At 38.5% G+C, this 12,627-nt stretch overlaps 1 protein-coding gene across 1 annotated transcript in view; it reads left to right on the forward strand.

The window, feature by feature from the left end:
• Positions 1-12,627, forward strand: part of LOC137421427 (rhophilin-2) — a 128,250-nt gene that overhangs the window by 91,537 nt on the left and 24,086 nt on the right. The window contains exons 5-6 of the mRNA XM_068107474.2: positions 4,966-5,043; positions 5,933-6,057. Coding sequence (XP_067963575.1) covers positions 4,966-5,043; positions 5,933-6,057 — 203 coding nt within the window. The remainder of the gene's footprint in view (positions 1-4,965; positions 5,044-5,932; positions 6,058-12,627) is intronic.

Consider the following 12,627-nt stretch of genomic DNA (forward strand, 5'->3'; position numbering starts at 1 on the left):
TCAGGGAGACACTTTCGTGTAAGGAGGTTGATGAACATTTTCAAAAAGTCATTTGTACCATGTGCAATTCAAATGCTAAATTCAAATTTAAATTCCAGCCATTTTGCTGTTTAGTCCATATTCCATATTTTATATCTTTCTATTTTGTTTTCTTTTTCCCTTTGTGTTTTATGTTTTTATAATGGTTCACTTGCGGTGTTACCAAAGAATAATTTGCTTGAATATGGGACAATAAAGATTATTATTATTATTGTTATTATTATTATTATTATTATTATTATTATTAACTTGGATGGCTATTGGCTCCCGAAGGGTTTGCCCAAGAAAGACTTTTATCCCTTTAACCCGATAAAACATTGCTGTGTATATACATCTTGCACTTTTGGCACTTGATATGTCATTTTCGTAAATCCCATTAACTATCTAAAATCGTATTTGAGAAGAGGATTTAGGCGAAAGACATTGTCGTTGGTTATTGAAGTATGAACCCTAATCTTCGAGAGTGTTCTCAAAGTTATGGGATAGAGGAAAAATTGAAAGTAATCAGAAGAATTTCCGTGGTATATATTGAAGTACGAGAATAGAAAGAAGCACGGATAAAATAAAGATGGATCTCACATCCTGATGAATGAGGATAAACTGCTGGCAACAACAATTCTATATTTGGGAGCCACTGTTGGATTTATTTGTGAATTATCAAGTCGTGAATGGTTTTGATAAAAGATGCAATAATAGTCGAGGGAATTTATTTTTTTTATAAGTAGGAGGTGATTTGAATAAAATAGGCGGCCATAGAATAATCACAAATGGCCAGAAGCTGATGGTTTCTCAAAGCTTTGATGGGCATTCCTCAATCTCGGTATAATTAAGCTCTTTTAAAACTGCAGTTTTTAAGTGGTCTAGCCAAGTAATAATTCTCATTAAAATAATGAAAAATGATGCAAGATGTGATTCCTGATAATCATACATTTTCAAGATGTGATTGCTTAATCAAAATGATGTGACCAACCCAATGCAACAAGGCTTCTTTCATAACGAGGCAATGTTGTTTCTACCTCATTCTGTTTTCCCGTTCTTACCCTATGGTTTATTCACTGAGCTATAAGTTTCTGGTGGAGATTAAGCAAGATTGAACGCACTGTGGTCACAACCTGCAACCAAATCTGGTAACGAACCAATTGGCAAATGAGCATTTAAAGTACTCTTAAAAGATGAACAGTGCGATTGGGAAACGCAAATTTAATGCATTATTAAATAATTTGCGTAACGTGACATAATTTGCCTGACTACCGTGACTTCTGACAAACTTGATTAAACCTTACTATTTTTCGACATATGATGACATTTTTGGGGGTCCCTTATCATAGACAAACACTCGCCCCAAACAAAGCCAATGCAAATCTAACACAACAATTCCAAATAGTGCATAAATTAGTAGAGGCCAACAGGATTAATGCGTTAGGCCCACCGGAAAACCAAGATCACGGCCACATCATTCTATGCTATGGTAGGTGGAATCAAGCGACAGATGTAGGTGTGATCCAGCAGCTGTACGACCAATGGGTGCACATTTCAAAAATCGACGCCTAACAACAACAACAACATCAACCGAAAGCTCTGATAGACCTGCAACATGTCACAGGTAAATACTGGCGGTAAAATAAAATACGAGCATAAACTTGAACGGCACTTGGTGGAGCGCATGTCTCGCCTCGCACATTCATTCTGAACAAAAGAAAATACCATTGTTAACTGAACATGCTACTATTATGGCCCACTGCTATTATTGTCCATATACCCATATCACCTATGCACCCCATTATGCCACATACATTGCCATTATCCGTAGCTTTATTGATTAATTATTTGGATATTTAACGACCACTTTTGTGCACATTAAGGCTAAATTGCATCAATGAAGCTGAATGTGAAAAAAGTTCAAACTGTACTCCCCATGGCAGGTCGATCATATGTATGAAGTTTTGCATCGATCTGTTGAGCAGTTCTGGAGAAGATATTTTGTTTTTTTGTTTTTTTTTCAATCCAATATGGCCTCCAGACCACATGATCGATGATGTCATAGATTTCATTATTCACTCACATCGTGCTGTAGATCAGATATATGAAGTTTCAGATTTTTCGAACAAGGATTTCAATTCAACCAATTAATGCTGGAATACCACTTAACTGATAATATCATCATTATCACCCTATATACGCCATGGGGAATTAGTGTTCATGACAAATGCCAAGTTTAAATTTCTTTCCTTGAGTGGTTTTGGAGAAGATGATGTTGATTTTTTTTTTTTCCCTTTAATCCAATTTTTTTATTTTTTTCCCTTTGCCCGGTGTGTACCCCGGTTTAGAATAGGTACACCGTATCCCTGCGCATCGTAAGAGGCGACTAAGGGTTGGCGTCAGGAAGGACATCCGGCCATAAAAACATTGCCTCAAACAGGGAACCATGATTGTCATGGGACCCGCAAGGCTAACCCCCGCTCGAGCGGGGAAAATGGCCTTAAAAACGATCATTCATTCATTCATTCAATCCAATGTTGTTGTAATTCCATGTGACCTATGACAGAGTTATCAATAAAATATTTTCCATAGGGAGTCATGCTTAAAGTTTCATATGAATCGGACTGGCGGTTGCAGAGAATTATTTTAAAGCAAAAATGTATAGACATGTACACACAGAGATGCACCCACGGACATTACAATAGTCTCGTAACCTCTTCGGGCCAAGACTAATAATTATTGTTCATAAGTCGTGAGGCTACTTGTACCATAATGGGTGTTTTACCCCTACAATGTATTTTAAATTCCAGGCTCCAAGCTCAGACAGAGAAAACAGGCGAACCAATGCTGCGGTGTAGGTCACGTTTGCACAAGAGCTTTTTAACATATGTAATAAATGCCTGCATTTCTTGACAGTTGTAAGTAAATAACTTTCAATTGTCGTCAGTTAAAGTCAAAAGCCTCCAGGATTAAGCTGTACCAACTTTTGGCCATATTCAATCTCTCATGTGCTATGTCTACACTGGAGTAACTCAGGTAACTGACATGGTGGAGCTTTTTTGTACACCGCTGCTTTCCTATGCCATCTGCAGGCGCTGCATGACGTCATTGCTGGGCACCAAATGGGCCGGGCAATGACGTGTGCTGAAAGAGTACTCAGTTTTCATTCCGGTTTCTTTCTTGTTTGTTTTTGTTTCTCCGGGCGATATCTCAGCCATCCTTTGAGCTAGGAAGCTGAAATTTCGGCACAATAGTGAGAAAGTGCTTTGGCAAAAACGGTATTTTTTTGTTTTTTGATTAATCAATTAATTGATTAGTTACTTGATTATTATCGATGAATTAAGTACAACATCAATTAAGTACAATTAAGTACTTATTTATTTCCTTTTTCTTCTGGCCATTATCTCAGGCACCTTTTGAGTTAGGAAACAGATATTTGGACATGACAATGACCAAGTCATTTGGCTGCAAAGGCTATTTTTGATTTATTAATAAATCTATTAATAATTTATTGACTCGATTAATAATTTATTGATTGATTCGATTATTGACTTTTTTTTTTTGAAGTTACAGATTCCGATGAAGCAGTGGTGGTTTCGGTATTCTGTTTGCCAATTGATTAATTATTTTAATATTTTATGATTATTATTTATTTCTTTTCATGATTAATCATTTATTTCTTTTCTTTCTCATCTGGGCAATATCTCAGGCACCTTTTAAGCTAGTTAGCTGATATTTGGACATGATGGTGACCAAGTGATGTGGCTATAAAGGATATTTTTCATTTATTGATTAATCAATTAATTATTTAATAATTAATCAATTTATTATTATTATTTTTCGATTAATGACTTATTTAATTAATTTTCAAAAAGTTACAGCTTCGGATGAAGCACTGGTGGTTTAGGTATGCTATTAGCCAATTGATCAAGAAAATATTTTATGATCATTATTGATTTTGATTATGAAATTAATCAATTATTGTACTTTTATTATTAATTATTATTAATTGTATTGTTATTATTGTATTATTGTAGTGTTATTATTATTGTAGTGATTTTTATTGTAGTGTATTATTGTAGTTATTATTATTATTATTGTATTACTACTACTATTATTGTAGTAGAAATTAATTATTGTAGTGTGATTGAGCACATAATAAGTTTTTTTTTTTTTTTTTTCTCCCTCCCAATACAGTTTCCATGCACTGCACGGCGGTGTCGCCGGGGGCCTAAGGCGCAATGCCGCGCTGGAGGATGTTATTTATTTATTTGGCATGGGGGCGGTGTACTTTGAATGTATCTGTACTTCTTTTTTTTTTTTAAAGGCTAAGATTCGTGGAGGAGCCTTTTCGTATATTGAAAACAGAAATGAGCAGTAGACAACATGGGATTTAACTTCATATAAACAGGTGCACTGAGATTGGGGCAGGTAATTTCACTCGAGATATCAGCGACACCATATTTTATTACAATATCGCTCACGCGGCAACAGTACTTACTTTACTTGGCCCTTGACCTCGGAAGATCGGATGGGCCTTTCATAACTGGTACCAAAAGACAGGATGACAGAATTTTACCTGCAACAGAAGGAAGATGACAGAATTTTACCTGCAACAGAAGAAGGCTTGTAACTTACCAAAATACATGACAGAACTGTACCGTATCAGTATGGTATATTCTTCCAAATTAGCAAATTTAGATTTTTATTGTTCAGAGTAAGCAGCAGTTAGACCACAAACATACGCTGAAAATAGCCATCTGATGATGCCACAGATAGTTTTTGATATTTACCCACATTAAAATGTTTATATGTGTTTTTACCTGTACTGTATTTATCTTTGGCCTACAACACCTATGGACCCACTTTTTACTCGTACGAGCAACACTTTCCCAATCGATTTGTTATCACCAATGTAATACTCCATATTTTATCTTCACATTGTAGGAATTCATTGAAGATCATTATAGAGACAAAGGGGAAGCATTTGAGGGAGCAATTAAAGAGCTCATGGAGCTCAGACAGGTAAGGCACGGACAAAGTCTTTTTCATACTAATGTCATTCCCAACACTCTACGAACACACAACAGAGATTTTATTGTTTTATCGAAGATTTTTCAAGTACATTGCTTGGTCTTGTGCGTTATACTGTCTAGTTTATGTCAATCGCCTTTGTCTGTCTGTTTATATGTCAATCGCCTACAGGTCACAATTTTAATCCCATCTTACAAAACTTCACCAAATGGTCGTGTTGATCATACGCAAGAAACCTATTGATTTTGAGGTCAAGAGGTCAAGATGTCAACACATTGCGCAAATGTCAAGAACTTTGGTGGAATTTATAAAATCCTCAATTTTCATCCTGTTGACTTGAAATTTGAAGAGGATTTGCATATCACATCACTGAATTCAAGTACCAATTATTTTTAAGGTCAACATAGGCCAAAAGGTCAACAACTTAAGGTGGGATTTCTAAAATCCTCAATTTTCATCCGATTGACTTGAAATTTGAAGAGGATTTGCATTTCAGATCACTGAATTCAACCACCAATTGATCGCCATAGGCCAAAAGGTTAACATAGGCCAAAGGTCAATAACTTATTTTAGGTATTTTGCAAGTATCATGCTATGCACGACGTCTGTTTCTTTGTCTGTTTATGTCTAAACCTTGGTTGTTAACATACGTTCAAGACATTATCTTTATTATGTATGCACGAGGAGGTGTTTTTGTCTGTCTGTCTGTCCTGTATTTGAACTGGTGCATATATGAGCAGCAGGGCTCAATTTCTACTATATGTGCAGATGTAATAAATATATGGCTCATGTAGTGTTCCTTTAGCTGTTCACAATTGATACTGGAAGAAAAATGTATTTTAACAAGGTTGTTTTGTTTTTGTTTCTATTTCCCTGCCAGGCTGTCCGAACACCACGCAGAAATCAGGCTGGAGTAGAGTTACTCATGGAATATTTCAACCAGCTTCACTTCCTGGACTGCCGTTTTTATGCACTGCACAAGCGTCCCAACATCCACTTCACTTGGTAAGACCCTCGTAACAATTTGTCTCACCATTCAATTTGATGCCTGAAATCCTATTTTAATCCCATTCACAACCATGTTATGAAATGACCAGTTTCTGCCACAAGGCATCTCTACCCCATATATGATGGTCATGCTAAAAATCTTCATCAAGACACGTCTTGTAAAAATACGTGTTGGCATTATACCCATTGCTAAAGAAAATGCTCATGGAGTCTGTTTCGGCCACACATGCTTGTTTAAGGTCCTAGGGCACTGTTTTTGTACTGTACTTTTATTCACAGTATTTATGTCATATAAAGCCATATAAGTAATATCCCAATTCTTGGTCCATGCAAACGTGGGAATTCCTAGCAATGTGTTTTGTTTTTTGAGGGTTTTTTTGTATACAGAATCGAGGCTCGTGAAAGAGCTAACACATTGAACATGAAAAGATGCACAGACACATGCAATGAAGCAATAAATGAACAAGAAGACGTCATGCGGAGCACGATACTTGCAAAATACGCCCCCCCCCCCTCCCTAAGAAAAAAAAATTCCATTGATACAGCAAATTGTCCATTTCATCAAGATTAAAATTGACAATCTTGATCAAAGCTCAGGTCAATAGGAAGAAAATTGACGATTTTTCAGATGAAAATGATGATTTTGGAAGGTTGACCTTGAGTTGACCTTTGACCTTTTGACCTCAAATAGTTGGTTTCCCTATTTAGTGACTCAATGTGAAAATGCTGTTCAATTTTCAAGTCAATCAGATGAAAATTGATGTTTTTTTCAGATAAGTGATTTTGGAAGTTTGGCCTTGAGTTGACCTTTGACCTTTTGACCTAAAAATAGTATTTCCCAATTTAGTGACTCGATATGCAAATGCTGTTCAATTTTCAAGTCAATCGGTTGAGAATTGACGGCTTTTTAGATGAAAATTGATGATTTTTAAAATTTGACCTTTGGTTGCCCTTTGACCTTTTGACCTCAACTAGTATGTTTCCCAATTTAGTGACTCGATATACAAATGCTATTCAATTTTCAAGTCGATCGGATTTAAAATGGCGATTTTAGAAATTTGACCTCCAGATGACCTTTGACCTCAAAATCAATAGGCTTCTCAATTGCGACGACCTATACAACTTGGTGAAGTTTCGTGACGATCGGTTTAGAATTGTGACCTGTAGGCCGGTGACAAACAGACAGAGACAAACAGACAGACAGACAAAGACAGACAAACAGACAGACAGACAGACAAACAGACAGACAAACAAACAGACAGACAGACAGACAGACAGACAGACAAACAGACAAACAAACAAACAGACAGACAAACAGAGACAGACAGACAAACAGACAAACAGATAGACAAACAGATAGACAAACAGACAGACAAACAGACAAACAGACAGACAAACAAACAAACAGACAAACAGACAGACAAACAGACAGACAGACAAACAGACAGACAAACAGACAGACAAACAGACAGACAAACAGACAGACAAACAGACAGACAAACAGACAAACAGACAGACAGACAGACAGACAGACAAACAGACAAACAGACAGACAGACAAACAGACAGACAAACAGACAAACAGACAGACAAACAGACAAACAAACAGACAGACAGACAGACAGACAAACAGACAGACAAACAAACAGACAAACAGACAGACAAACAGACAGACAGACAAACAGACAGACAAACAGACAGACAGACAGACAGACAGACAGACAAACAGACAGACAAACAGACAGACAAACAAACAGACAGACAAACAGACAGACAAACAGACAGAGCCACAAACGGAACCGACCTATATACTTGAAAAATCTTCGATTTTGCAAGTAATAAAATGAAGCATGCAATGCAATGAATGAATAAAACATGCAATGAATAAAACAGGCAATGAAGGGAGCGGGAGACAAGAGGGGGAGAGAGGGAAGCACACAAGCACAACAACAGAAGAGAACAGGGATGTCGGTAGATCTGTGGAGGGGGAGGGCTCTGGAGGATGGAGGGGTACACGGTATAAAGCAAATGAACACTTCTAGGAATTTCAGGAAAGAAGTTGGGTATTTAAAGAGGCGGATTTGAGGTGTTTTAACGGGGTAGAAAATATCAAGGTTTTGGATGGGGGAAGATAAGAGATGGTAGTGAACAGCTGTTTTAAGACCTGGAGGGAGGAGTGGGATTGAAGGGAGTGTGGGAGTTTGTTCCAGAGGCGGGAGAAAAGAGGAATGAAAGAGTGAAGGTGAGCAGAGAGTCTTGATTTTGGCAGTTTCACCAGAAGAGGGTTGCTGACAGATCTTGTGTGTCCTGAAGGAATATTTGGGGGACAGAGCACAGACAGAGGTGGGAGAGCAAGGCCGGAGAGGAGTCGGTAGAAGACAGAAAGACGGGTCCAGAACAATGACAGTTACAGCAAAGAAAGTCTGTTTCGGGCAGAAATGCTGAGACCTCAGAATATGGTGGGAAGACCGAAATTTGGAAGGCAACACCGATATTGGGTGATTGAACAATGGAATCAGGTACTCTGGTCTGATTGATGAAGTTTGAACTTTTTGGGTCCAAGACAACCAATTAATACTCCGAAGACTCAGAGGATGTTATGGCACGCAATGTTTACAGCCTACTGTTAAACACCGGGGAAGCTCTGTGACTGTCTGAGGTTACATATTAGCTTGTGGTGTAGGAAAAGTTGTCAAAATGAATGGGATGCCAACAAAAGAAAAGTACAAGCAGATACTGCAGCAATATGCTGTTCCACATGGAAATCGTTTTATCGGAAGAGCATTCATTTTCCAACAGGACAGTAATCCAAAACATATTTCCAATATACAGTCATGTGAAAAAGTAAGTACACCCCATGTAAAGGTTTGACTTATTCAACATATTTCAACATACAGCTATTTGATCTTCATTTCAACAATATTGATAGTTAAAGGTGATATAATATAACAAATATCATGAAACATTTACATTTTGTAGTCCATTGTATAATTTAAATAAACATAAATGCAAATTTCGCATGTGGAAAAAGTAAGTACACCCCTACATTTGTCACTACTTCAAATACCTAAAATTAGAATCAGGTGTACCAGCTCAGGTGCAAATGATTAGAACATCGTTAGAGAGGATCTTGGAGGAACCTGTCTTATTTAAACCTCAGACATTTAGTTTGGTTTGCTCTTTGTTGTTGAAGTGTGTGGCGTCACCATGTCTAGATCAAAAGAGCTCTCTGAGGCCTTCAGAAAGAAGGTTATAGATGCCTACGAGTCTGGGAAGGGATTTAAAAAGATCTCCAAACAATTTGAAATCAATCGTTCGACTGTCCGGAAGATCATCTACAAGTGGAGAAGATTCCAAACAACTGCCAACTTGTTCAGGCGAGGCGGCCCCAGCAATTTCATCCCGAGAGCAGACCGCAAGATGCTGAAAGAAGTCTCTAAGAACCCCAGAATGTCATCACGGGACCCACAGGTAGCTCTTGCCACTGGTGATGTCAAAGTGCACGAGTCTACCATAAGAAAGAGGCTGCACAAATTTGATCTACATGGGAGGTGTGCCAGGAGGAAACCTTTGCTGTCCAGAAAGAACATCAGGGCAAGACTAAAGTTTGTCAATGAACACCGAGGCAAAGACAAGCACTTCTGGAACAATGTGCTCTGGACAGATGAGTCAAAGGTAGAGCTATTTGGCCCCAGTACCAGAAGACATGTTTGGCGAAAACCAAAGACAGCATTTGACCACAAGAACCTGATACCAACTGTAAAGCACGGTGGTAGAAATATGATGGTTTGGGGCAGCTTTGCTGCATCAGGGCCTGGGCAGCTCACCATCATAGAATCCACTATGAATTCTTCATTGTACCAGAGGGTGCTTGAGGATAATGTGAGGCCATCTGTCGGAAAGTTGAAGCTCAACCGAAGGTGGACCTTGCAACATGACAATGACCCTAAGCATACCAGTAAATCCACCAAGGAATGGCTGAAAAGAAAGAAATGGAGGGTTCTGGAACGGCCAAGTCAAAGCCCGGATCTAAATCCCATGGAGATGTTGTGGGGGGATTTGAAACGAGCTGTGCATGCAAGAAACCCCTCAAACATCGCACAGCTGAAAGAATTCTGCATGGAGGAGTGGGCAAAAATTTCTCCCAATCGATGTCAGAGACTGGTAAACAGTTATAAGAAACGCCAACTTGAGGTTGTTTCTGCCAAAGGGGGCAATACCACCTATTGGAGCCAAGGGTGTACTTACTTTTTCCACATGCGAAATTTGCATTTATGTTTATTTAAATTATACAATGGACTACAAAATGTATATGTTTCATGATATTTGTTATATTATATCACCTTTAACTATCAATATTGTTGAAATGAAGATCAAATAGCTGTATGTTGAAATATGTTGAAACTTTACATGGGGTGTACTTACTTTTTCACGTGACTGTAGGTAAACAGTATTTGGAGAACAAGGGTACAGCTGGTTTGATCCAAGTGTTAGAGTGGCCACCCCAGTGTCTGTATATGGACCCCATCGAGGCCATATGGATTACTTGGAAAAAAGGATGTTCATTTACAATAATATAAATATGTATGACTATTATCACTGATAATTTGATGAATTTACCCTAAAGTATAAATAACATTGGAATAACCCAAACATTTGTACAGTACTGCAAAAAAAAGGTAAGGAGGACATAGCTGTCTCTTCACAGAAGACCAAACTCATCCCACTCTTAAAGAAATCAGGGAGTTCTTAAGGAGGTGTTTTTATGCTGTCTACTTCAAACTCGTCTTCCTTGTCCATGGACAAAGAAACTCTCGTAACAGACTATGGTAAACTATTACTTGTCTGTCCAAACTTGCATTTTCAAATTTCCTGACTGAGTCATAAAACTTCTCTGAAGGCATGTCTCGATATGCTCCCACATAAAATGTTTCCAAGGCAACACAAGTCCAGGTAGGTGCGGAGAAGTTATTTTTCATTTGTAAACCCCAACGATGACTTGTAATGAGCAGTTCATGCAGGTGTGGAGAAGATGATCATTGATTTGAAAGGCCAACACAAGTTCAGGCAGGTGTCGGGAACAATCATAAAATCATTTGTACAAAATTGACTTATTTCAAATAACTACATCGTTACGTAATTATGAAGGTTATATGATGACATCACTTTCAGGAAGGAGGGTCAAAAGGCCAACTGCCCCAGAGCATTTTTCACGGAAGTTTTATTTATTTAGTTGTTTAATTTTTTTTCCAACTATGCATAAGTAAATATGTTTGAAGGTTATATGATTACATCATCATAGGATGGTTGGGGTGTTTAAGGTTGTGTCCCATAACTGTCATTTTCACCGTTGTGGATCTGTCGTTGGAGAGGTTCAGGGCTGAAAGGATCGAAAACTCAAAGAAGAACGGTACCCAGGTGATGATCCATGCAGTCAGGAAACCAGTCAATTGCTTACAGGTTAAGGTTCTTACTTTAGGTAAGGGAACTATATTTTTAGGTTTACCATTTAAATAAAGTTGAACATGGGATGTTTTGAAATTAACATCATTTACAGCAATCCTTTTAAATTACAGTACAGTATATTTTATTTTAGCCCGGTGTTGGCTTAACGGTTAAGGTGGCTGGCTTTGGATCACAAGGTCCTGAGTTTCAAGCCCCTGCCATGTCGTTGAATTAACACCAGATGGGTTCACTCGACCTGTCATCCGTTCTAGGTCGGCAAAATGAGTGCCGGCTTACTGGGATGAATGAGCCATTCAGGTATCCTGCGTCAGAGTGGTGACCCATCCAGGATTGTGCCCACTAGCCTACGAAACTGCTCCGGCGGCCATATGCATTATCATGATGCAAAAAATGAGTGGTCATATTATATTTTAGAATTAACCAATTGTGTGTGTGTGTGTGTGTGTGTGTGTGTGTGTGTGTGTGTGTGTGTGTGTGTGTGTGTGTGTGTGTGTGTGTGTGTGTGTGTGTGTGTGTGTGTGTGTGTGTGTGTGTGTGTGTGTGTGTGTGTGTGTGTGTGTGTGTGTGTGTGTGTGTGTGTGTGTGTGTGTGTGACAAAAGCTCAAATGGTTAAAAAAAATTATAGCCCAGACACATCGTCTGTTTTGTTGGTTCCTTGTACGTTTCCAAACTCCTGGTCCAATTACCCTGACATTTGCTGTACCACAGTATTTTCACATGCGGAAGGTCAATGTCACCATAAAATAAAAACTTTCAATTCTTCATCAAATTGATTTAAAACAAGAACGACGTCATGCAGAGCACGATACTTGCAAAATCTACCCTTCCCCCCCCCCCCCCCCCCTTAATCGAAGCTTGGGTCAATCAGATTAAAATTGATATAAGTTTGACCTTGAGTTGACCTTTGACCTTTTGACCTCAAATAGTTGGTTTTCCAATTCAGTGATGCACTTTGTAATTGCTGTCACTATTCATCTGGTGTTGGCTTAGCGGTTAGGGTGCCGGCTTGGGATCCTGGGTTCGAATCCCGGTCGATCGCTAAATTAACGCCAGGGGGGTTGACTCAGCCTGTCATCCTTCCGAGGTCGGCAAATTGAGTACC

The sequence above is a fragment of the Myxine glutinosa genome, chromosome 2 (genome assembly GCF_964187855.1).
Source record: "Myxine glutinosa chromosome 2, kmMyxGlut1.1, whole genome shotgun sequence".
Taxonomy (NCBI): domain Eukaryota; kingdom Metazoa; phylum Chordata; class Myxini; order Myxiniformes; family Myxinidae; genus Myxine; species Myxine glutinosa.